Source organism: Parus major, chromosome 4, assembly GCF_001522545.3.
Source record: "Parus major isolate Abel chromosome 4, Parus_major1.1, whole genome shotgun sequence".
Lineage (NCBI taxonomy): Eukaryota > Metazoa > Chordata > Aves > Passeriformes > Paridae > Parus > Parus major.
Window position 1 is genome coordinate 52,484,885 of NC_031771.1, and position 26,834 is coordinate 52,511,718.

The 26,834-nt window shown below is 35.4% G+C and overlaps 1 protein-coding gene across 12 annotated transcripts in view; it reads right to left on the bottom strand.

Moving 5' to 3' along the window:
- Window positions 1–26,834, bottom strand: part of SLIT2 (slit guidance ligand 2) — a 260,141-nt gene that overhangs the window by 77,636 nt on the left and 155,671 nt on the right. For 8 of the 12 annotated variants that reach the window (XM_015625540.3, XM_033513634.1, XM_015625538.3 and 5 more), the window contains exons 6-10: window positions 23,568–23,639; window positions 19,420–19,491; window positions 16,506–16,669; window positions 16,000–16,011; window positions 14,008–14,146 (exon numbers count right to left, since the gene is read on the bottom strand). In XM_015625540.3, the coding sequence (XP_015481026.1) occupies window positions 14,008–14,146; window positions 16,000–16,011; window positions 16,506–16,669; window positions 19,420–19,491; window positions 23,568–23,639 (459 nt within the window). The remainder of the gene's footprint in view (window positions 1–14,007; window positions 14,147–15,999; window positions 16,012–16,505; window positions 16,670–19,419; window positions 19,492–23,567; window positions 23,640–26,834) is intronic. The other 4 variants (XM_015625539.3, XM_015625541.3, XM_033513635.1 and 1 more) reach the window with 1 other exon arrangement.

Sequence of the window (26,834 nt, forward strand, 5' to 3'; positions counted from 1 at the left end):
GATTACTGAAAAAGTCAGTCATTAAATGCTTGCAAATGACTTGGACAGAAGTAGTATTATATCACCAAAGAACAAAAAAAAACCACCTAGAGTCAGTATTTTTCCATGAAATTTGTATTAAATTTTGTTCACAACTCCTTTCAAAGTCATTCCAGAAGACATTTTTTCCTATAAATGAACATCTATGTATCATAAACAGTGCCTTGGTGGTTTCTTTTTCAAAAATCACAGTCAATTTTAGTAGCATATTTAATAAGCTAAGATAATGGAGGAAGAGGTTAACTACACTCTTCATCAAAGCTTGCATTGCCCCATGTAAAAAAAGTACTCTGCCCACTACCACACAAACACTAATTAATGTTTTCATATTAAGCCTCCATCTCCTTTTAGTGTTTCACTTCAAAGAAGTCCTGCATCGATACATAAGTGTTTTACTCTCTTTTAATGCTGCCAAACTAGTTGAAACCTTTTTTCAAGACTATTCCCTAATCTCTCCTATCTAGGAAATGTACTGTGAACATTTCTCTTTGGAAATCTTTCCCCTCTGCTTATCACTGCAGACACTGTAATGTACAACCACTTACTATTCTAAGAAACAAAGGTGCTTCTGCAGTTGTGACTTCCAACCTAATCAAATCAAATCAAAGTAGGTCCCCAGCCAGTAGACAGATTCTTCCCACAGGGTCCCCAGAGAGCCCTGTGACATGTAAATCACTTGACACTTTCCAGGAGGATGCTGTTCTGTGCTATAAGCCTGCAGCACACCATTACTGATTACTACTTCCGCACTTACAGAGACAGACAACGTGCTTATTCATACTGACACTTTTAAACTAGCTTATTTTCCCACTATAAAAAGTCATTTCTGTGAACAACTGCTGCACCAAGAAAGAGGGCAGACTGAGAATGGAGAACACCCTGTTCTCTACAGAATCATTTTTACTTTAAATCATGCAGATGGGGTAAGATACTAAGCCTGCTCAGTAGAGAATGGTAAAAAAATATACAGAGAGATGTGCTGCAGCTAAATGCATATAAAGGGATCAGAAATGTATAGAAAAGCATTTTGTAATATGAAAATCAAATAAAATATCTCTCTTAAGAAAACATGAATATGGAGGAGCAAATTCGATATATATTTTATAATTAAACAATCATAACATCTTGATTAAGTAAATTTGGGTGACAGAATAGTGGCTTTAGCTGTTAATTAATCTATACTTCTAATTCCAGTATCTCCTAATTTACAAAAAGTCTTTCAAGAAAGTTGTCAAGAAATCCCAAAAGAATTTTACTACAGAGAAAAAGTGTAAGCTGTGAAATGAGTCTGATGTATTGCACAGATGCTGATTATACATGGTAATAAAATTGACAGCTCTTTGCATTTTCCCCATCTGCTTTTAAAGTAAATGGAAAAAACAGCTGTCAAAAAACCAAAAAATAGATTTCAGTAATGGGATTGAGTACAGCTCCTGAATCTGAACAACTGCAATACGCAGCCAACACATCTCTCATCACAAGCAACATCTGCCAGATTTTGGGTTTTCTTTTTTTGTTTGTTTTTAAAATAAGGAAACATTAATGATCTCCCTTGCTAGAGGAATCCTTGAGGCTATTAAACAAAGTACCTTTATTGTCTCTCCATAACTGTACCTCTAGAGTGCTTAAATCCACTAAATGTCACTTCTAGCCTCAGCAGCAGAAGAATTCTGTTGAAATCTGTGATACCATCTACACCTAACAAAACAAAAGATGTATTTTGAATGACTACATTACTTGCATTTCTTACTTCCAGGCTCTAAGTCTATGTATTAATAAATCTGTTTGACAGTTTCCTAAATATTTGTATATAAAGAATCACTGTCAATGTTGCCCTAAAGCTTGCCAAACTGTTAACATCCAGCCTAATTGTTCTATCAAATATTTCCTCAGGGGATTGGTTTTAAATGACAGGCTACTCCTTAGTCTGCATTACATCAAGAAAGTAACAAGAATAGCAATTCTAAAGCTATTAAACAATTCATCACATTTATTCAAAAGCAAGTCTCAAACCTGCATTTCATTACAGAAAGGGCCATCTCATCTCTGAACTCTAGAGCATCACTAATGATGATGGGCTTGACATTCCTCCATTGTTACAGGTCCAGGTTGTAGCAAAATATGCCACTTGTTAAATAATTATTTGCTTAGTACTTTGGCTTCTGTCAGTGTGGCTCCAGTGCAATTAGCCTGAGTCACCCAGACTCAAGTTAGTCTCTGTAATTAACTCATTTTTGATGAGACTTCTTATACTACCAAACCTAGTCAAGGTGTTCATAAGTTTTTTAAATTCACCAAAAAAATAGATACAATCCTGATAGATATAGATACACTCTTGGCTCATCACAAGTCTACTTGTTCTAAAAGAGCAGAAACACTACCTTGAAAATCCCCCCATTGTGAGAGACCCAAAGGTGACAGGAGTCCTCATTACCTGCTAAATAATATGTGGTCTTACACTATGAATTTGCCACAAAATTAAAAAAAGCTCTTTAATGGAGAATATGCAGTTGCTTACTTTACTATGTATTTAAAAATGTAATTGATTAAGAAACATTTGAATGATGACAAAATACAAAATACTGAAAAGTCAATATCCACAGCTTCTTTTTAAATTACTTCACTCACATAATTGCTGAGGAAAAGTAATCAGCAGTGAAGAGCCATGTGTGAAAATAAAATCTAAGATTAACAACACCTTTGGAGTGTGGCACAGCTGTCAGAGATCTACAAGGGTTTTTCTGGAAAAGTGACATGGGCCTTCTCCAGCTTCCCTTCATGCTGTATAAAATATTCATTTATTCCATGGTTGAGTTATTTTCTTTCCCTTGGCAGCATCAGAGAGGTCCATCAAGGTGCCTCTTCACTTAACACCCAGAGAAAATTGCACAAAACCCCGAGAGGTGGACTGGTGCTCATGGTGGCCAGTACCTACTGCTAGTTTCTGGAAACCAGCACTGCCTTCTTAAGTTTCTTGTCTGGTTGTTTTGTTCTGTACTCTTGACTCCTGAAATTATCCTGTTGTCTGAATTTAATTAGTTTTCAAGACAGGACACAAGGGTATGAAGAAAGCCAAAGACGTGAACAATGTCAGCACAGAACACAGGCTAATAAAGAACAGATTAGATGTTACATGTACAAAAGCATCTGACAACTCAAATGAAAAAGCTGTTTTTTTTGTTTTCCAAAAAGCATAAAGCCAAATAATTTACAGTAATTTTCAGATTAGGAAGATATTTGAGTAAGAGCATGACAAATCATTTCTCTTGTGTGTGTTAAGCAGGCAGGATTAGCTATCCAAGTAGAAAAATCATCTATTTTTGAAGCAGTCAGATGGAATATGGTTTAAGCCCTGCCCAAGAAATAATAAGGTAGGAATACCAAAGATAAGTTACAGGTAATTCAGTAAAATCTGCATTGGTAAATTAATTATATTAAGGTGAAGAAGTTAATATCTCAACAAATTTCTTTAGGTCATTAAATTTGTTTCACAGTTATTCAATACACTGCCATATGGATAATGCATTTTTTGTTATTTACATGTATTTATTCTGTTTATATGCATATATCATATAAAAGATGTTTAAATTTTAGCAAATTTCTAAATTTCTGTTTAAGCACACAAACCAGTTGTTTTATATTGCAGTGGACATAAACACTGCTTTAACTAAGAAATAATGACCCTCCCAAGAGCATAGAAAAGCACAGCAAGAGAACTGTATCACTGACATACAGAAGAGAGGTCAGCGAGTGGTAAATCATAGAACCTTCCCAGTAAAATTATAACATAGTAATATGTTTATTTTCATGCAAAATTTTTCAATGTTTATGGCCTTATTTGCAATATTTAGACCACTGAACAGGGCCAGGGACTTGTTTTAAATTAGGTGCTGCAGAACATGGAAAACTTCAGTCACAGTGTATATTGATACTAAAATTTTATTGTCATGTCAGCTATTTTGCAGAAGATATTTCCATTTCATTAGGAACCTTTTTGGTCCTTGTCCATATGTAAAGCTTCCACTCAGGAATTCTCATGAATAAGCATTTAAGCAATAATATGTAACTAATAATATTGTATCCGAAGATTATGTACTATTATTATTTGATATGAGCTTTTGGACATAAAAATGCATTAAATTTTAGTCAAAACAGAAGCAAAAGCTCTGGATTTCAGTGAAAATTCACTATGTGTTTATAGTCCACTGGTGTAAATCTGATTATCTGGTCCAATGCATTAGCCATGAGTGATCTTGAAAGCATTGGTCTTAGAAACCTTTGGGAAGGGCAGAAGATAAGAAAAGGTTTCAGGAAAAGGACACATGAAGTACAGTTGAAGAGAAACATAGATAAGAAAAGTTAATTTTAATATCAGGACAACTATATAAAGTTGCTCAAAAGTTTGGAGTGTTAGAATAAGAGCTGAGAAAATATTAGCCAGACGGTATGAATTTATTAAGGTGCATTTAGTTACTAATGTGTCTTTTAACACACTTCATTTTAATCCAGCACTTTCTGAAATTCAAAACCTGACAGTTTTCTGGCTTCCAACTGACCAAAGTATGCATCACTATTCATAAGCAAATGAATGCTATAACAATTAATTTAATTTTTCATCCATAAGTAGACATCATCTTTTCACTTGACAAATGCAGGTGAAGAGCCATGTGTGAAATAAAATCTAAGATTAACAACATCTTTGGAGTGTGGCACAGCTGTCAGATTTGTTATGAGAGCAATTAAGAAAATAAAAAAAATATTCTGTTGATAAAACAGAAAAGTTGAAAAAAGAGCCATAAGAATAATTAAATTATTTTGAAATACTTTATAGTGAGACCAAAGAGATTTATCTATTTCAGGTAACTTCAGAAGGTTAATATATATTTTCTCAAAACCAGAAGACACAGTTATAGAGAACTCTTGCAAACTACTAAAAAGCAATATATTGTAAAGACCAGTGACTATATAAACATATGCATATATAGAAACAATTTGGAAAAAGCCTTCCAGAACCTTGCTGGATGTGCAAAATTCTGGATGATGGCTTAACTGGTTAAGAGTAAATCACATGTATGAACTGACATCATTATCACTTCCTAAGAAGACTAATATTTTGATTTAAACTAAATAGCAAACACAAACCAAACTCAGAAAACCAATCAGTTTAATGCCTTGTGATTTATTGCTTGTAACTTATTGTAACTTATCCTCTCCACAGCATTCCTCTTTCTTTTCAAGCTGCAAAGATTCAGGGTTTGCTCTTGTTTCTGTCCTGCTACATAGACAGCCAAATCATGCTTTGAGCTGTTAAAAATAGAGAAAGCTGCCTTATCACTGGTATTATATCATAGCTTTCCTGCTATGCCAGTCTTTAAAATGTCTTCAATAAATGTGCCTAAACCCTCTCCAGGTGACCTTTGTCTGTAAAGGGTCATCTTTACAAGTGTCTTTGCATCTTGATATAAGAGTCTCTCTGTTCAGTTGCTACTTATTTAAGACTGTACCTTGGACTTTTATCTAAGGATTAATAATAAAGGACAACAGAAAGGGTGAAACTCTACACATGCCAAATGTCACTGAGAAAGATACATACACAGAGGTTCCAGTACTCAAAATTCCTCACGTATGCAAAGCACTGCCCCAGTGTCTGCAGTGTGATCACATCACTTTATCTTGGTTAAGTCCATCTGTCAAAATCAGTTCTGTCAGATCTCATTTCCTTTCCCCCCTTTTCCTCTTCTTTTTAATTCTTTCTCTCATTTCACTTCCTTTTTTCTCCCTTCTCCTTTAATATAATGTGAGTGTTACTGTGAGAAGCAGTCTCAGGAGTTTTTAATTCTGCTTAATTTCAAACACAGCTCACAAAGATGTAGTTGAGTGCTTGGGATAACACACAATCATTAATCAACACTTATGAAAACAAAGTATAAGAAAGAATGAGATGGGAAGATGAAAACATGAAGAAAAATAGCCAGAAATCAGGATGGTAAGATAAGAAAAGACTGAGGGAAAAAAATAGGAAACTTGTGGAAAATTAAAATAATGTTGTCATGAAACAACTGTACAGTTTCTACTTTAGGCATTCAAACATTATAAAGCTTCATTCACATGAAACAAAAACTTCATCCTTAAGGCCAAAGTAATAAGAAGTCAGGGGCTTTTCAGTACACTGGATTGTGATGGTGAACTGTTAAAATTCCTGACTCCTATACGTTTTCTTTCATTTCACATATTATGTGGTTTAGGGTCTTTGCTGCCTGTTACAAAAACTAGATTTATCTATTCAACTATTTGTTCCTTGTTTAACAGTGGCAATCCTCCAGTCACCCTCCCCTCCAGCAAACCTCCCTCCTCCCCAAAACACCATTGTGGTGACTGCTATCCTTCTGAAAAAGAAAAATAATTTAATTAGGTCCTTTTTTTTGACTAATGATTTTTTTAGTATAAAAAATGAAGGAACAATCAATTTAATTGTACTCTTTTCACTTAAATAATCATCATTTGTACAAAGTTATGGTTATTGATGCAGGTACTCCTTTCCCCCTCCGCCACCCATAGAAAAAACTATTGCAGTTCTATTTATTTTCATTTATGCATACTATTACAGAAAAGAAAGAAGTTTTAGAACCCCTTTGACAGGTTCAAGCCATGGAAGAGAAAAGAAAATCAGAAGAATATAGGAGAAGCATTTTCATGAAGGTAGGTCTAGCTTATTAATGGCTTTTTGGCCTCTTTTGAAATAAGGGCCTGTCACACATTCTGGGATAAGGTACCAGTACAATTAATAGAATTGCTGCTGGGTTGCTATTTGTAGGATTTCTCACAGTCTGTTTGAACACGTGCCAAAAAAGTCTCTATTTGAAGGGAACCAGAATTATTTCTGCCGATCATTCTCAAAGAATTGTCAGAAGGTGAATCCTGAAATTAAACCAAGCGAAAAGAGATTAACAGTGATGAAAAACTAAAATGTGGAAAGAATGCTGGCATAGAGGCTGATAAATGCTATTGCCATTAGAAAGGCTGTAATTTCTAGCACCAATTAAAGTAATAGTTTTGAACCTTAATGACATTTAATGCCTTTAATACATGAACTGCATGACAAAGGAGGAGAGCACTAGGTGTATGAGGCCACTTAAGTTGGTTAAGTGTAACAGACTGAACACGCCAGAGAAAGGGCATCTCCAAAAAAAGTCTGTAAAAGGAGAGAGGTTTAAATAAAATATCAAAACCAACTCAAATTATGATGTTTGTGATGAATTAATGAATGATGTATCATGCTTTGCTTAAGTTGATGAAAAAAGGCTAAAGAGGCATACTAAATAACAAAAATTGTAAGAGTATTCATATTATTTATGGGCACTGTATTTTGCCTCACAGTGTTACAAATACAGACATTAAAATAACAGGTCTATGGGAAATCTTTTTTAAGTTCCCAAAATGTTTCCCGCAGGTAATTCATAGTATGAAATCTATTAATTTGAAACAGAGGCAAAGGTATATCTGTGCACCCTTTTAATTTCTGTGCTTTCTGTAGAATTTATAGGTGCACTAAAATTGGAGGAGTTTTGGTGCTCAACCATTTATTTTTTTTTTTAAATACATGTGGAATATGAAGTATTTCTTTTTCAATTATCATCACATTGATTGGATAAATCCTGCAAATAAAAGTTTAGGTATTCTCGTTTGGCAGGTTGTGAGTTTATTTAGATAATAAAGTGGGGAATAATTTTGGAGGAAGGGTGTAACTGGTACAGATACAACTGTACTAAGTCAATACAGATTAAGAATTACATTTACTGAGATACAGAATACTTAATTTTGCTCCAAGCTTTATAAAACAGAAGGGAAAAATAGAGGACACCACAGGTTTTATTCTCCTTCCATTTTCCCTGGCAGCTACTTGGAGATAAGCAGTCCTGTTTCTGAAGGCATCTTCCCAAGAGGCACTTGGCAGACAATGGACTTCCTGCTGACTGCCCTCATGCAGCGGGAACTGCTGCTTCCAGCCAACTGACTTCCATACCAATTGAGAAGTCAGACAGAGAGTATGACAAAATCGGCTCAGCAACACCCTGACAGTCACCTACTGTCACTGGAATGAAACAGCATTTTGGCAACTGGCTCTGCCTCCTCCTGCTCCCACCATCACAGAACCGTGGTGCTCGTTCCTCAACCTCTTCCAGTGCTAACTCTTTTTCTCAGTGGTTTAGGCTATCACACCAAACTCAGAGACAGAAAGCAGGGACAGCAAGCACATCAAGCAAGCACATCAAGCTCCCTGCCAGCTCTGCTACAGAGGCAGTAGCCATCAGCCTGAGAAGGACAGTTCCTAATGTCTTAAAACAGCATTCAAGACAGTAGAGCTATCAAGGCAATGTAAACCACAACATCAGCATTAGACTAAACAGAAATCCTTTTCTTGTAACTTTTCCACAGAGAACTAACTCAGAGCTTCAACACACAAAATTTTACTCAATGGAAACTGCCTATGTATAATACTTAAGAAATTCAATATTCCATTTAAAGTCTTTTTTTATCACACTAATAAGATACAAGTTAATTTATCAAACCCCTAGGAGAAAAAAAAAAAAAAGCCTACAATTATCAACATGGAATATACACTTAAATCTGTGATTTCATTATATTTCATCAAAATGATAGAGAAAGCAACATTATTAATACTTCATGGCTTTATACAACATGTCCCAAACAGACTGACACTGTAATGAATTCAATGTATTCTTGTGCAGAAACAGATCAGACAAAATTTTTTTCAAACAAAGTTAAGAAATCAGTGTTTCATAGTCTACTGAGTTGTTGATTGAGGTCAAGGTTTCCACAGAGAGAAAGAACAGGAGAAATGGACAGAGAATTTGGTAAAATATCACAAAACCATGAGCATGTCTTGAAGACAAACTTCAAAAGAACCTCAAGGTAAAAAAGAAAGGTATTATAGATCTTTTAAAAGTGAATATGGATTATATTCTTATTAAAAATAACCTGCACTCCATATAAGAACAAATAAGATGCAGAAAACATGTGGAAAAACAAAATCTCACAAAAGTAAGTTCTCAGATTTTAAACACCTCTGTAAAGGAGGGTTGACAATAAAGTTTAATTCCAGATCCACAGGAAAACATTTTTTTTTTATATGAGATACAATAAAGAAAAGACAAAAGGATGGAAAGATGTAAGCACCAGAGGTGTTTATGTACCATGAAGTTGGCTGAAGCACAATATGACATGCAGATACTCAGCACTGGATTCCTCAAATGCAGCTCATAAACAGGGGTCAGAAGGCAGAAAAACATGTTCAGAGTAAGGGAAATTGAAAGTATTGTGGATTTTTCTAATGTCCCTATCAATAAAGTAGGAAATGTTCAAATGAAAAAACAGAAGAAGATTGGCAAAAAAAGAAGAGTACCGAAAAGATTGGACAAAATTTGGTGGAGGTAAATTAGAAGAATAAAGCTAATTTTCTTGCAGTGTGCACAGGAATCTGGTAGTATTATAAAGATGAGTGAATAAATAATAATTTGGCTGTTAAAGCCTGTACATCCTTCAGAAAACAACAGGGAGCCAACACATTTCTCTTCCCCCCTCTTGCTGAGAACTGGGGAGCTCCTGCCAAAGCATGCGCTTAAATGGCGATTAAGGTAACGAAGCCATGTGTGTGGGAACTGCGTAGCCATGGTGGAAATGCAGCGCTCACTGCACCCTCTGCCTCGTGCTCAGCGACTCCCCAGAATTCCCAACGCTGCCGTGACAGCACGGGCTCACCTCTTCAAGTGGTTACTGTCAGCTGCCATCTTGGCATACTGACAACATTATCGCCTAAGGGATAAGTGAAAAAACAGATTATTTTGTGGGATACAATCATTCATTTCCATCTTATCTCAAGGGGTTGCTATAAGCAACAGTTGCAAAGGACTTATTTAGAAAATGAAGCCTTAAAAAAACTTATTGTATGACAACAATACTGGAATGTCACAATCTTCCTGCAAGTTAAATTTAGTTAAAAGCAGAGGACTGAAGTCTTTCATACAGCAGCTTTAAAACGTGACATACAACCTGATTCAGTGTTAGAAACGTCTATGGATGTGATAATAGGATTACCTTTACTGACTTCTTGTTCCTGACAAAATCATAACAGCTAAAAACCAAAAGGCCTAGGACTCTGCAGGGCTAGTTCAAATTAAAATGGTGCAACATGTACTGGCAGTTAAAAAATGTGAGTCATTATTAGGTTGCAAAAGGCAAATGAAAGAAAACTAAAATTCTATTAGAAACATGATGATACACTGTCATCTGTTTTATTCAACTCTGGTCACTGAAGATTAAAAAAAAGTTACAAAACAAGTAATTCAGAGAAATAAGAGGAGATTAATTATGTCACAGAAGGCTTTGGCATTCAAAAAGACTGAATGGAGTTGGAACATTAGTTCAGAGAAGAGAAGAATGAAGATGGCATGCAAAATAGAAGGTGACAGGGAATATTATGTATGTGACTGCATTTTTCTTCCCTCTACAAAGAGAAAGGAACATTAATGAAACTTTAAAAAACTGTATTTTAAACTGGAAAGTCTGAGCACAACTCCCTCCCCCAAAATTTATCATCTTAACATGAAGATGTAAACATAGTAGAGTTTAGAGCAGATTGGATATTTAAAGGGAAACCTTTTTTTTCCCTGAAAGCTTTCCAAATTTTCAAGTTTCAGAGTAACCCCAATACATAGTGGGAGCAAAGAAAATATTTGTGCTACTGGTATTTCATTTCTGAAGTTGTACACTTCTGTTTCTAAAATACTCTTTAGAGTGGGCCATTGGCCAGAGTGAAGTGCTGGTTTGATCCAGCCTCAGACTTCCTCCACCTCTTTATTGGTGGAACCTTTTTCACTCCAAAACCACTCATTTTCCAACCTCTTCTCTCTCCCTCATTCTCTTTCATGCTATGAAGCTAAATACAGCTCCCATCCACGAGAATCATAAGGCAACTATCACTAATAGTTTTCTTCACATTCAAGCAATAAGTATAGCTTTCTCCATATAACCAGGAAAATGTATTTGTAAAAACTCCAACTCCTCTTCAACATATTGACAAGGAAGCAGAAACAATCCTGTGATTCTCAGCAAATACACGATCCTTTACTCTAATTCTTCCACTGAGTTTATCCCTCAATTTCAGAGCATTTCCTTCCTGCCTTCCTTCCCTTTATTTCTCTCCTTACATTCCACTCAACAGCAAAGTGTTATTCTCTCTATTATAAGGTCAGCCTACCAATGGCTCAAATCATATCTTGTATCATATTCTTCTGAGTTACTCAAAAACTATCACTGAAGTTCAGTTCTTTCACCACACCAACATTCACTGGTGTGCACCTGTTTAATACAAAATTATTCCTAAAATTTGATTTTCTAATGATTTTCTCTTACACCGCCTGAGCAAAATATTGTGATCTGCATTTTACATAGCCAGAACCTACAAACTAGATACAATACAGACAGATGATAGTTTACACTGGGTCAGTATGAACTATATACACTGTACATATGTGTACGTGCACACACATATCTCAGTATTTTAATGGTTTATGGCTCTCAGAATGAGAAAAAAAAAACCTCACTCTGAAAACTAAATGATGTCTAGCCTAGCAGGAAACATCAAACATCAGTTTGTAATCTGTTACGTGCTTAGCCAAATACTGAAGATGTTACATGGTTACTTCTACTCGCCAGGACAGTGAACTGCTGAAGAACATAGCATTCTATGCTTAAAACTCATGAGCATTTCTTACATGTCTAAAAAAAGAACAGTAGGAAAAAAGTCAGTCTTCAGTGTCTGTAATCCAGTGGATAGAATCAGAAATATAGTGAAGAATATTTGATAGGCAGTTCCTACTTCTTTCTTGCAATATTTTTCTCCTATGTACATAGATGCACTTCCGCAAGTAAAACCTTTGGTATACAGCTCATTAAATAGAGAAAACAGTTCTGTGCAGCCTTCCTGGCCACTGTGAATGGATTTTCTGAAAGAGTCACTTTATTTGCAAGCAGAGGGATTTTTCTGGGAGTGGTGAAAGGTAGAAGTGTTTGTATTATACAGCTGAATGAGTGTATTGGATCATGTACAGTCAGACAGGTCAGCATTAACAACAGTAATTATGAAGTGACAGATGTGATTATTATTCACATCCTAAGAAGAAATCATAGTAGTTCCAGCTCTGTAATGTTCAAAACCACAGGTCAGATATCAACAAGCCAATTAAAATCTCATTGTGGAGCCCTAGTTTTAAACATTCAAGATCATCTTGTATCATCAAAATACTCAAAAGCTTTTTATTCTGAATATTTTCTACAACTCATTTACCTCTAGTTAGACCTCACTTACCAGGTTGTCATCCCAGCTACTTTCCCACTATTTCCCTGAAGGGAACTCCCAGCTTCCCTTCCAAAACAGTGTCCCTGCTGATCCCAGAAAAAAAAGATGTTCATGTTGCTGTGTCCCTGACCATCTTATCAACAAGCTCACCTTTTGCTCTTGCTGTTCCCCTGCAGAGATGACAACGCAGCTGTAACCTTCCTACTGTGCCCACACAACCTCTCAGCCACGCTGCTTTTGGAGACTGTGGGTCCTACAGCAGCCTTGCCGCTCTACAGTCAAAAAGCCTCAGGACCTTTTGTATATGACATGTCATGGGATGCTATCAGTGTTCATCCTCTTCCATACAAAGCCACGTGGTATTAACACAATGACTACATCTTACTCTTGCCTTCTCAGATTATCTTCTGAGGATACTGCTTTAAGGAGAACACTTATTATTGGTGGTATGGGTTGCTGATCTTTCATCCAAAGACACACCTCTCTAGTAGGAAGTCTGATGAATAAAGTGACTGAAGGTGAGTGGCACAGTGTAACCCCAACTGGCAACTAAGCCTCACAAAACTATTTACTCACTCCCCCACACAATAGGATGAGGGAGACAATAAGAAGGTTAAAACTGAGAAAACTCATGGGTTAAGACAACAACAGTTTAACAGGTAAAGCAAAAGCTGCATGAAGAAAAAGCAAAGCAAAGCACAGAATTCATTCGCCACTGCCCAAGGGCAGGCAGGTGTTCAGCTATCTCCAGGAGAGCAGGGCTATCTCATGTGTAACAGTGGCTTGGGAAGACAAACATCATCACTCTGAACCTCTCACTGTTCTTGTTTTTCACCCAGCTGTATATGCTGAGCATGATGCCACATAGTATGGAATATCCCTTAGGCCAGTTGGGGTCAGCTGTCCCAGCTGGGTCCCCTCCCAGCTCATTGTGCTCTCCTCTGGTGGAGCTGGGTGAGGAGCAGAAAAGGCCTTGGTTCCATGTAAGCAATGCTCACCATTACCAAAAATATCTGTGTTTTATCAACACTATTTTCAAATCCAAAATAATGGTCTCATTCCAGCTACTGTGAAGAAAACTAATCCTACCTTAGCCAAAACCAGCACAGAAAGAGACTCTGAAGGCAACAGGCTTTAGAAAAGTGAAAAGTAAAAAGCCATTCACTTGTGAAAGAACAAGGATTATTCCCAAACTCTTTTTAAACCAATTCAGAATGCAGCTCACTCGTGAAATATGAGTATCACATACAAAAGTAACTCATAATAATAACATAAAAATAACATAAGATAGCATAAAGGTCTTAAATGCTTTCATACGCCTGCATATGCTTTTTATATCTGAGGTTGAAGGTATATACCAAAATCCCTACCCTATACAATGCATAAATTTATACAAATAACAAAAACTAATATGGATGCTAAATTCTGACAGTGCCTGTACATATTACAGACTACTTTCTCAGGACCAGCCTGAGAAGCTCTGCAGCCTGTAATATGTACAGGCACTGTCAGAATTTAGCATCCATAAAACTAATACGTAGGAAAAGAATGTTTTCTGGAAGTTAGTGGAAAAAAGTCAGATTACGCACATTTCAGTAATGGTTTCTGGAAGGTTGGTTGGGATCTCAGTAAGGCCTTTCCCACGACAGTCCACGATGTTGTTACTACAGGTGCATGCAGTAGGGCAGTGCAAGACACTGCAGGATGGAGCCATAAAGGACTGGTGGCCTGCAAAGGAAAGCACGACATTTTACACTCACTTGAAAAATTTTGGGCAGAACTTCCAAAATAAACATTGTAGCCTATCAGTACTTCCAAACTGCATTTATTTAAACACACAGTTAATGCAAATATGTCAATACTAACAAACAGCCCAGAGAGGTGAAAGACAAATGCTCCACTCTTGTGACAGCACTGCATAATTTTTCACTACTCAGCACTACTTTAGCAACAGCCATTCAAAATCATCTCGTTTAAGAAGACTGTGATCCATTTTTCAGATATATTTTATTTATTGTGTGCTATTAAAAACTAATTACTGATTTATTTAGTTTTCAGAATATTGTATAGTATTAAAAAATGTGTGTCAAGAAAAATGGATAAACTTTGCTATGAGCACTGAATGTGACCTGCCAGGTTTTTTCTGTTCTGCAAATATTCATTTGAATATGGTCCTTCAGTTAGGTATTGCTTATAGACAATTTTTGAGTTTTTATTCATTTCATGACATTTTCATTCAGTCACACAAAAATACATAAAAGTTTTGACTTCATGTCTCTCACTCTGTTTTAGCTCAGTAGATTTCTTCCTCCCACGATCTGCCATTATTACTAACTCAGGTAGTTAGTTTACATGAGTTCCCCCCTGATTTCTTAGTGTTGTATGTTAAAGTCAAAATTTTAAATTGCATTTAGACTTAATAATTTCATATTTAGATAAACTTTAGAAATTAAAAACCTTATTATATTTTCCTGCAAATAGATAGAATGCACATTTTATAATACATTAATGCATTCATTCTTCTATCAATTTAATGATACAGAAAGACAAAATGATGAGAAAGGCGTGATACCCTTTTCTTTCTTTTTTCATTAAGTTAGTAAAATATAGAGACTGTTTTGATATTCTCAAGGAGAAAAAGAAACAACTTCTTGACTATGAAACCACAATTTAAGATCCCTTTCACAATATTTAATGTAATATATTAATACAGGAAGGGTATACTGATAATATAAATTGCAACCAGTGCAGTTCCCACTTAAAACTTCATAAAACAACTGTACAAATTCTAAATTGCTGAAAAGATTTTGAGGTCAGGTTGGATGGGGCTTTGAGCAATCTAGCCTGGTGGAAAGTGTCCCTGCCCATGGCAGGGGAATTGGAAGATAATCTTTAAGGTCTCTTCCAAGCCAAACCATTCTATGATTCTATGAGATGGAATTTTACAATATAATAATTTGATTTCACATTTATGTTCGTGTTACAAAAGTATAAACAATAATCAAATTTAATAACACCCACTCTTCCTTATATACTACCAGGAAGGAAATGTTTCACCTACCTTTACTGAACAAAAATACAGTGATTCAGAGAGAAAACATGGTTATTCCCCTTGCTAATAATCAGCATTATAATGATCAAGTTATAAAACTGTTCTTGACACCCAGGCTCTGCAGCCATAACATTTACATGTAAGATGTATGAAATTATCCTGTTAGGAACCCTTTTAAATGTACATAAAGGCAGAGTTAGTGGCAAGAATACTGTTAGCATCTGCTGTATGAAGATGGCAGTGTCTCACATTTTGATGTCAGGGGTTATTTAATAAGGACAGAACATTGTAGTCTCCATAAAACTCTTTTAGAAACACAGATCTGTGCAAATTTTGGCATATTTGGCAATAGGCTTCTGGGGGTTTGCAGAAAATCAACCAGTAGGAGAAAGCCTGCCGAACTACTGAAAAGACAGCAATATTGCAGCTGGTTTTTAATGTTCCTGGCAAAACTTGAAACAGTAGACAAAATTTACAGAAAATTTTCAATCGGAGTGTAAAAATATTTGAATAAGAAAGATAAACTTGCCTTCTTCCTCATCTAGAAGATACGAATAAAGGAAAAAAATTGAATAGAGAAAATGTGATTAGTAATGAACTGTTAGTCATTTCATTATTTCATATCAAAAATAACCTTATACATTAGAGCATAACAATAAAATTCAGAAAATTACTTAGGGATTCAGAGTAATATTTAAAAGTCAGAAAATAACAACAAGTATATACCTGTAAAATTTAAAAAAATAATTCCTTATTACTAAGGGGTTTATGTTCTCAATCAGTACACCTTTTATTTAATTTCCTGTATCTCTCCCCCACAATGATACTTTTAGAAGGCTATAAAAATCTATGCGAACGCAGTATTTACACAAAATTTGCGAGGACACGAGCACCCCCAAGAATACCCATGAAAATGACTAGGTGTTCTCCAACGAGCACCCATGTTTGGGTGACACAAGCGCTAACAGAAGTCAGCAGGCAGCGCTGGCAGTCCCAGCAGGCGCGGCTCAAGGCAGGACTCGCTGTTTCTCTTACCGCTGCAGACAAACTCCCGCTTCTGCACCTCGGCCACGTTGTGCCCGCGCAGGTGTGACGGCCCCATGCACTGCGTGTAGAGCCCCACGCGCGGCCGCTGCCGCAGCCAGTCCGACAGCCAGGCCAGGTGGCAATCGCAGTACAGGTTGTTGGAGTGGAGGCGGCTGCATGGAACGAACACCGCAACACCGCCCAGTTAGGAAGAACCAGCACAAAAGCAGCCACTTTGCCCAGCCCTCCCTTCGGCAAGCAACTATGCCAGTTTGTCAATAAAACTGTTAATGAGGAACTTTTTACATCTTTCACTGGAAGTCTGGGAGTTACTAGTTAATAAATAAAACTATACAAGCAGCAAAATTACTTTTTGTGATCTAATTAACTGGAAGGAAAAAAGAAGGCTTCCTAATAAATTAACTTTTCTGTAGTTTCCTGTTCCGTGTCTAAAATAAAGAAGTAAATATACAAAAGCTTGAAAGATGACATGGGACTCTCTAGTCCAGATCTCCATAAATAGTGAATAAGACAAAAATATCTCATGAAATTTGCCCTAGATTGGTAATACTACAATGTCAGAAGAAAAGAGTTAATAAAAGATTTTGTTTCCAATTAGATATAACTGTAAGACTGGCCTTTATTAGTCTCTATAGAAACAGCCTGAATGAATCTCTTTAACAGATCATACTCATTTTCCATTGAACAAGATAGAGTAATAACTCAATATAAAACACCTTTCACATCTCTTTTCTGATTTCCTCTCTACTTGTTCAATAGCAGAAAGTGGGATTAGCTGCTTTTGGCTGCTAGGGATCTGCATTTTAAGCAGTGCCTGAAATTAATTAAAAGACTAAATGGAAGAAAGTGATGGAATTAAGAAAGTTGTCTCTGTTGGAATGCTCTGACACAAGACCATGGCTCCTTGCCAAGTGGCAAAAAGCACTTTGCCATTGATAAAATATCAGACAAATGTATTCACTAAATTAGGTAAATTACTCTTTTCTGGCTCTTGCATTTTCTTAAACTACCGAAAAGGATGTCCACAGCTATAAAATAAATTGTTACTCAGAACCATCCATAACAGCAACATGCCATTTTGGACCTTTTTAGCTGTTGCGCTCAATCCTAACTAAGTAAGTGGAAAGGAAGTGCAGGAAATTCAGAATGTAGACAAAGAGTCTAACTAATCCATAAGAAAATAAATCTGCAAAGCAACATGAAATATGTAACCATTTTATCTTGTTATTTAACCATAACAAAAATATTAACCGACGCTTTTTCCCTCTTTAAATGACTAGAAATTAAAGGTAATATATATTCCTGTACTAATTGTTGGGTGGGTGCTTTGCAAAAGCAGCTCACAATACAGCATATTCATTCACCACAATCTGTAGCCAGCTGTAGGCACAAAGACCATCACAAATCAGAAGTGATGCCACTGAAATCAATATAGTTATACAAGCATATTCTGACTGCAAATGGGATGTTACAGCTACAATCCAGGATTCTGTGTGCCCAGTCTATATTGTTTCTAAAACACATTTTCAGAAAATGAAATATCCTAACCAAAGAAAATGTAAATATTGCTAATTTGATTAACTCTATTTTATGGTTCAAAACAGGAACTGTATTTCAAAGTTTGAAAAAGTACAGACTGCACATTTTCAAGACTCAGGCCTGAAAGAATCAAACGAAATTCTGTTATCTAAATGTACCTGAGGTGACCAAAAGCCCATGGTCAGCACTATTTAAGTACGCTTAAATTTGTCCAAGTAAGAATAGCTGCAATTCTGTGATGAAATCAACAGAACTACTCACCTGTGTGAAGTTTCTTCAGTTACAAGCCATATGTTAACCAGGGTCAATAGTCCTACTGATTTCAGAACAGTTGTGCAACCCAACACGGGTAAAAAGAAACTAGACAGGTTTTTTGTAAAGGTAATTCTTTAACACTAACAGCTATTCTTGGGCTCTGATAGAAACATTCCATTCATTCTTAATTCCCACTTCACTGGAAAATCTGCTTAAAAGTGAGTCTCTGGACTAAACCTGGTTTTTCCAGTCAACACAATCTAGATTTATTTGTAGTCAGTATAAATATACCCATACAATACAATTCCAGCCTGTATGACTTCCATACATGTTTTTTTATACTGTGCTTTGTTTTAGAAGTCTGAAGTGCTCCTCTGTCAAAGTCATAACCTCTAAAAATGGGGACCTTATTGTAAATGCTGACACAACTTTAATTATAATAGCACTACCGGATGATGCTATAATTTTATGTTACAAAGAATGTTGGCAAGCCAGTTGAGTTTAATTAGGTCTGCTAGCAGTACAGTAATAAAAGCATAAAGATTTCCCATTTATCACATCTGACAGTCAATCAAAGAATCTCCAGTGTTCCTAAATGAAATGTGACCCATTCAATAGCTCAAAGTAAAACAAATTTTTGACTTTCAAAAAACATCAATTTATTTCTCTATATAGCTGTAGCATGTAAGAATTCCCCCTGCCAACATCTTTTTTTGGTTAGAAGGTGAAGCTTTTCTGTGACTGAATAGAGCACTATGGAAACTCCATTTGGGAAGAGGCCATGAAACCATTTGTATAGACTTATACAATTCATACCCTAAAAAAGTTGATGGAAAAGGATACAGCTTCTTTATCTCCAGAACCCCAGGTACAGCTTTGGGGTCACTTAGGTTTAGCTTTCAGAATTAGCTTCCACAGACATACACACACACACACACACACACGGGCTTCACGCTTGTCAACCTCACGAGACATCAATATTTTTTATTTGAGCTTATGCTTGCTCTGCCTGTAAATGTATTTATAGATCCCTGACAAAACTTAATAGGGGTAAAAATAAAATACTGAACTGATTAAAATGGCAGCCAGTTTCAGTGGGACTACTCACAATGTTCTGAGTTTGGGCATATGGTTGAAACTTGCCACGGATAGTCGAGTGATGTTGTTATTGTTGAGAGTGCTGCAAAGCCAAGAAGAAGTATATTAACATCTTAAGAGTTTTGTCACATTTAAAAAAGGCACAGCTAATGAAAGTCATGGTGTACTGTTTCTAGGGATGGATATCAGGAAATAAAATCCCCACTTTTAGTTGTATTTTTCCTCCCTGTTGAATCCCCAAGAAAATACCACGGTTTTACCATTACTGATCCTAAGTAAGAAGTCACAGCAGCCCATAATTCACTCAACAGGAACTTCCACCAATATTGGTAACATCTATGGCATTCAAGCCAAACTTCATACCCTGAGGTAAAAAAGAGTCCTTGGAGAAAATGGCTTGGTTCTCTTTCTAGCTTCTGAGAGTCTGATTTTTGACAGATTATACTGAAGAGCTGAATGATTTTTTTTCCATGAACTTTAATAAAGATTAACTCTGGGCTGTGCTTCGGTTTTATACAAAATGAGTTACTATAGATTATCTAGAGCTGCATGAACCGTAGGGGAGTTTCCAACATAATAGGAGACAGGAATTATAACAATTAAGCAAACTAGTAATTTAAATTTTAGACAAGGTGTTGAGAAATTGAGATAGGAAGTAGAAACAAATCTTAGCCAATTCTCGGCTACATGGGCCCATGATACTCAGTATATGTAGTTTGTAAAGATTCAGGAACTTTATGAATTAACTTGCAGTTAAATATTGTCTTTAGGCTGCAAATAAAATGTGAACAAGCTTGACTCCAAAAAAAGGAAGCAACCAATAGAATTTAAGAATTTGACTTAGAGATTACTCATATGAGCAGAATGGATAATAAGCTCTATGTAACTAGAACAGTAATAAATAATAACACCCACTGAAAAAAGCTTTTCTCTCTTTTGAAAGACAAAGTATTTTCCTTTTTCTTTTTTTAAAATTTTTTTAAAGTACAAACTAATTTTTACCTGTTTTGAACAATTTTTTTAGTACTATCTGATCTTGAAACACAGAAAGGGAAAATCTCAACATCCTAACCAGGATCAGGCTATATATCCTCCCATTAACCAAGTGATTAATTACTGGTGCAATGTTCAGCATTTTACTTTTGTGTGCTTACTCATTCCATGTACTAAATCTTTCCTTTGCTGTGCACAAGGGATCTCCCCTGTGTGCTCTTAGGGATACATAAACAGAGAGAAGAATAATAGAAAAAAAAAGAAAAAAAAATAAAAATAATAATTTAAAAAATCCCAAAATAATAAATAGACAATTTCTGCCCCTTTTCAAAACATAGCAAATAGAAAACAACAAAAAATGGCCAGTGTACTGGATACATCCACAAAAGGTGTCTTAAAGAATAAATGTCAGTAAATTGTGGCAGAGTTTTGTTACAATGTCCACGCGGTAAATGATGGCACCCACAGTTCTTCTTGAATAACTTCTTAAAACATTTTAAAATCATATATTTTCAATGAAGGGAAGGGAAATCAGCCAATATTTCCATAGGAGAAGGCAAATCTACAAATGTTTTATTTTCCAGTTTCGGCTGTTTGATGTTTGCCTTGCTATTTTGTATCTATGAGCTATTAATTTATTTTTTCATGGTAAAGAAAATTAGATATAGGAATAGATGTAAGGGATACATATGCAAATGTAAAATTATTAAATTATTGTTATAGCTATTTCTCTGTAATGATAAAAATGCTTAATTTCATTACAGAGACATAATTAAAAAAAGTTCAATACTTTTACCTTAGTGTTACATACTATTGGGATAAGATTGGGATGACTGAATTTTTTTCTATTTTGTAGAAACTTTTCTTTTTTTTAACATGTCAGCATTATATTTTTCTCATAGTTTGTTTCCCAAATACAGTAAATTTCCCTTAAAAAACAAACAAAAAACCAAACAAATAAACCTCAGAAAACCCCCAGAAAACCCCAAAACAAAACAAAAAAAGACAAAGGAAAAATAAAATTTCACAGAAAGTCATGGGGAGGAATATTCAGGCTATTTTGTATCTTTAACACTAACAGCCTCTAAAATTCTATAATTATTTAACCAAGACATAAGACTTATTACTTTGGTAAGCACTTCAAACTGTTACTAAACAAAATTACAATCTATTTAAGAGCTTTACCTCGAACTTGAAGTTTGAAGTAATATCCACTCCCTCTACTTAGAATAATTGACTCCAAATGAAAACACTGTGCATAGTCTTATTTGCTACTCAGTGCATATACAGTATGGTCTGATCTACACAGCTTTCATTTTTTTAAACCATATTGTAAAGGAAGCTTCATTAGATACAAAATCTTCAGTAGTGTTGGAAATATCTATCTCAATTTCTTAAAATGCCATGAATTTTACATAATTTTTATCACATAACATAATTCAAGACAGAAAATGTTTAGGCATGTATTTGAATAATGCTGATAGACTACATATATTCATTCACAAAATTCTAACTACCTACTTTACAGAAGACTACTATTTTAGAGATTTATTTCCTCTTTTTTCCACTCATTGAAATTCATGTAAAAACTCTACCCCTGACCTCAACTGCAAGGATGACCTTTTAAAGAACACTAAAATTGCAAGCATTAAAAAATGCAGAAAACGTTTGATTTGCTTTTTTTAAATAAACATTTAACCCTTGCACTTGTAAATAAAGGCTCATATTAACAAAAAAAACCCGAAAACCAAACCATAATAATCACATTCAGCCATCACTGGAAAAAATATTTTGTCACATATAAGAGTTCCAAACATAAAAACCACAGAGAACATCACAGTTACTGACAGACAGCTAATCATCAACTTAACATTAGATGTACACTTACACTATATTTTACATGGCTTTATACCACAGAGTTAAAAATAGGCCTGTTATTCTATGATTGCAAAGGAAAAAAAATTACCAAATTTGGCTGCCAGTTTCATTCACTCCTAAGTAAAACCAACTAGTGTTTAATAATGAAAAACTTTTACCTCCAGCTACTCACATACTCTTTGATTTCTTAGACATGCAGACACTATCTATTGCTAGAGAAGCTTCTGTTCTTCAGAATATTTAAAAATATTTAAAATATTCTTAATAACGTAAAAATGATATAAATTATATTACATACAATATATATATTATTATATATATTATAAAATATAAAAATAATATAAAATATTTTAAAATCCCCCAAACACAACAAAACCCATATCCTCACCGTCCTCAAGTTGTGATTTACCAGGTGTGATTCAAATTCACATAAAGTAACTCACTGATACACAAATTCTTTCACTTCTCTTAATGAAGAAAATCCAAATAAAATGTGCCATTTTGACTGACAGAGCAAATATTTCAAGAATGTGTCCTGTGCCTCAGATTCTTTGGGAACTAAGGCACTTTTCTCATTACAGTAATGATTCTCAGATTATAATTTTGTTACCTTTAACCTCACTGATAGCTACTTGAAGAAAATGAAAAAAAAATGCAATAATAATAATAATAATAATAATAGTAATAATGATAATCTTCTGTGACACAAAAAAGATATTTTCCTACACATACAAATGTATTTGTGTAAATAAAATATTTTAAAAAGAAGCTATTAACATGGACATGCTAAACAACATACAGCAGTAGTGTTCGCTGGAAAGTGCCTCTTTGAAAACATTCAGATTGTCAAATAGATATAGCATATTGTTCCTTACACTGAGTCTGAAAGATCAAATTGATATTGAGTATACAACAAAAGCAGTCCTGAAAATGCTCACCACATCAACAGTAATGGATAATTTACAAAATTAATTGGATTCATTAATGCTGCTGCCCTCCTCCTTTTTAAAATGAAATATATTCTTTTCTTACAGTATCTGCCAACGGCTTTTATTATCATTATTATTATTATGATTATGTTTAATGGCTGTCTTGGAGAGTAAAGGAGTATCTCTATGCCTCTCCATATCTTCTTACCATTTTATAGCACATGGCAGTGGATTATTTTAAGACATCTTTTCACTAGCCCATCCTGACACCAGGCTGCAGCTCGCAGATAAGCTGCTGCATTAGTACTCCCCTGACACTGAGCTCTCGCTACAAGTAAGAGATACAAGGAATACTTACAGCACTTCCAGGTCACGCAGAGCCCTAAATGCCCCATCTTCAATACAGCTGATCTGGTTGTAATCCAGTTGCCTGTTAAACAGATTAGGAAGGCATTTGTAAGGGAGAGGCGCGAGGGAAGCCTCGCGAAGGGCTGGCAGGGACAGGCCACGCCAAGGGAAAGGCTCTGGCCATCGCTGCCGCCCGCTCCAGGCTGCTGCACGGTGCTGGCCTGCTCACTGCCACAGAAATCCCTTTTTGTTCTCAACTGTCTGCGCAAAACAGCCGCGCTGGGAAAGCTCCAGTAAATAATAACTGCACCTTATATTAAATGCCAAAGGAATGCAATTTCATTACATCAAGAAAAGCTATCCATTAAAAGCTCTCAGCGTCATCTTGCTGAAACAATTTCATTAAGGTAAAGGACGGTAAATCACTTAATGTCACACGCATCCCCTCGGTGACCTAACAGAATCCATTTATCAGAGCAGCCCAGCTGCATGTTAATTCCACCCGCCGCGGCAGGGACCGGGGACAGACAGCGGTTTTAGGGGTCTCCCTGCGTGTGTGCATGCCTGGAGCAGGTGGGAGGTGGTACCCCCGGGTATGCAGGGGATTTAGAGTAATTACCTCCTGGAATACGTCTACATGCAGAAATAACAGTGTCCGAGGCATTTACAGACCTGTTTACTTATCTCCTTTAGTTCTGCTTTAAATGAAAGTAGTGTTTCTGCTGTAACCTTCAGTATCTGCTTTTCTACAGACTTTGTGCTGTCTGCAATTATATGCAGATAGTATGTTGTAATGGAGCACTTGAATTCTAGACATAAAACTTAGCACTCCATCCCATACATTATTAATCCTTAAGTATTAGGTTATGAAAAATTTAGATTCATTTCTCTGAAGATGATTATTACCTTTTCAATTCAAAACATTGATACAGCACATACAGCCCAATTAAAAATGTCTGCTTAAATTAATAACCATGTAAATATAAAATCACACTTTCTCTACTGATAAAAGCTTTCCCTATAAATACTGAATTGTCTTATGCCTTTCAGGACATGACTTGCAAAGCAAAGATGATAAAAAACCCTCACTTTTAAAACTTCTCCAAGCTGGTAGCTTGTCAGCGTCAAATAATATATATGAGTAAATGTGTGTGAACAATACTAAGAAAATGAACAAAATACAAATGAACTCTGCCCTTCTGTCTTCAATTATGTATTAGCTAGCAGGGATAATGACACTTTTACTAAAGCATTTTCTGTGATTCTTCTGAATCTATGATAACATTTTACTTTATTAATAAATCATCACACCCACTGGTGAATGTAATGCACCAACTTCTATAAAGTTCTTCTAGTTTCATCTGAATTACAACTATAAGGGAATAAAATATTGTCATAATTGTAACAGTGCCTGTATTTATTTGTATTGAAAGCTAAATGCAAACTATCAGTTGTTGAATATGATCTTTAATCATTTTGGTGCAATGTTACAACACCAGTGCTGCTGCAGCGTTGGAATATTTAGGTCTACTTTCTAAGGCTTCTTCAATTTTTAGTAATGAATTTCATTTTACAATTAAGCTAATAGCCTTTTTATTTTAAAGAGGTAAAATATATATACAGTACAATTCCCTAACCTCTCAAACAATTTATCAAAGCTATTTAAATTACTACAATGGCATGAAATGTTACCCTTGACACAATACAAAAGAGAAATTGTTTCCAGACAAATTGGAAAAATCTTTTAATGCCATCAAATTTGCCTAATGCAGTCTGCAGGTTAATCTGTAAAAGGGTGAGCTGTATGTTTGCCCATATCTTATTATCCTTAGCTGTCAATGTATAAATCAGTGCTGACACAGCTTCTTCTAAATCATCCGTATTATACACAAAGGAAAATCTTTTAAAGCGGAGAAAGCACTTGAGCAAATCTTGTCCTACACAAACTGAAAGGCAGATTTCTTCCACTAGACTGGCAGCAATTTTGGTGATCCTGAAAACTTTTGGACTTCTTCCTTTAATGAGTCACCATGATCACTACCTTAGTGAAGGGTGAGTTGTTTCCGTTTAAACCTTTTTACCAGAAAGATTATTCTGCTTGCACTGAACTAACAAATTGGTTTCAGTTTGAGGAAGGGAAGTTTGTATATGGGTGAGGGAAAATATTCCCTAGTTTTAAAAATTACTTTCTTTGAAAGATGCTACCATCTTCATGTTTTAGGTTATCTTCCATCAGTTACAACCATGATATAAAAATTATTGGACACACATGATGAAGAACAATTGGTGTGATATATATATATATATATATATATACCTACATTTATTCTTTAAGCTATGAAAGGGACATAACTTTGATGACTGTGGGACTGGCTTGAATAGCAATTTATGGTAAAAGTAAAGGTTAAGAGTAAGGATACCTTACACTGCATCTATGACCCAAACAGAAAGTTAGACAATATTCCACAACCAGTGGAATTAACTTAATCATTAACTTACGATGCCCTTCTAACAGATATACTGAAGCAATGTGTGTCTTTTGATAAAACTGGTTCTCAATAGCAAGAATGTATTAAGCTATGTCTTAAGGAACAAGCAAGAATACTAGAAATTAGAAAGTACATATTTATCTCATTTTATGTTCTATTGTTTAAGTATGACTTTCAAAACCACACATAAAAATCTCCAATATCGTAATGAAAGTTTTCTCACCACTAAGCTATTGACTATACTAATAACCCTAATTCCATCTTAGAAAGCTTTTTTTCCTCTTAGAGCTGCTTTTTTTCTTTTCAAATTATTAGAACACTGACAACCGAAGCAGACCAGCAATTCTGGCCCATTCTCTTCCTTCACCTCTCCCCAGTTTCTCTTTATCATCTTTCTGCCTGCTTCATCTCCATTTTGGGTCTTTTCTATGTGGTCTCTCCATGCTTTTGCAGAGCTGGTGTTCCTTTCTGTCTCCACCATTCACAAAGATTCGGCAGTGCTGTTCCTGTGAAACTCATAGGACACCAAACAGTTGTCACATTCAAAATCCTTCCATCATCCCAGAGCATTAACTGGATTTTGCACCCATGTCTGCAGCATTACCTGGGTATTTTGTATATGAAATAATCTAACTGAATTAATCCACTGCTGCTTAAAATGTCAATGTTTATGTTAGTTTAGCAACAAGAACTAGTAAGAATAATAAGCATTCAACTAATAATATTCCTACTTTAAAATGTTTTTTATTTATTGCTCTTGTGAATACATCTTATGCTGTAGAAAGCTT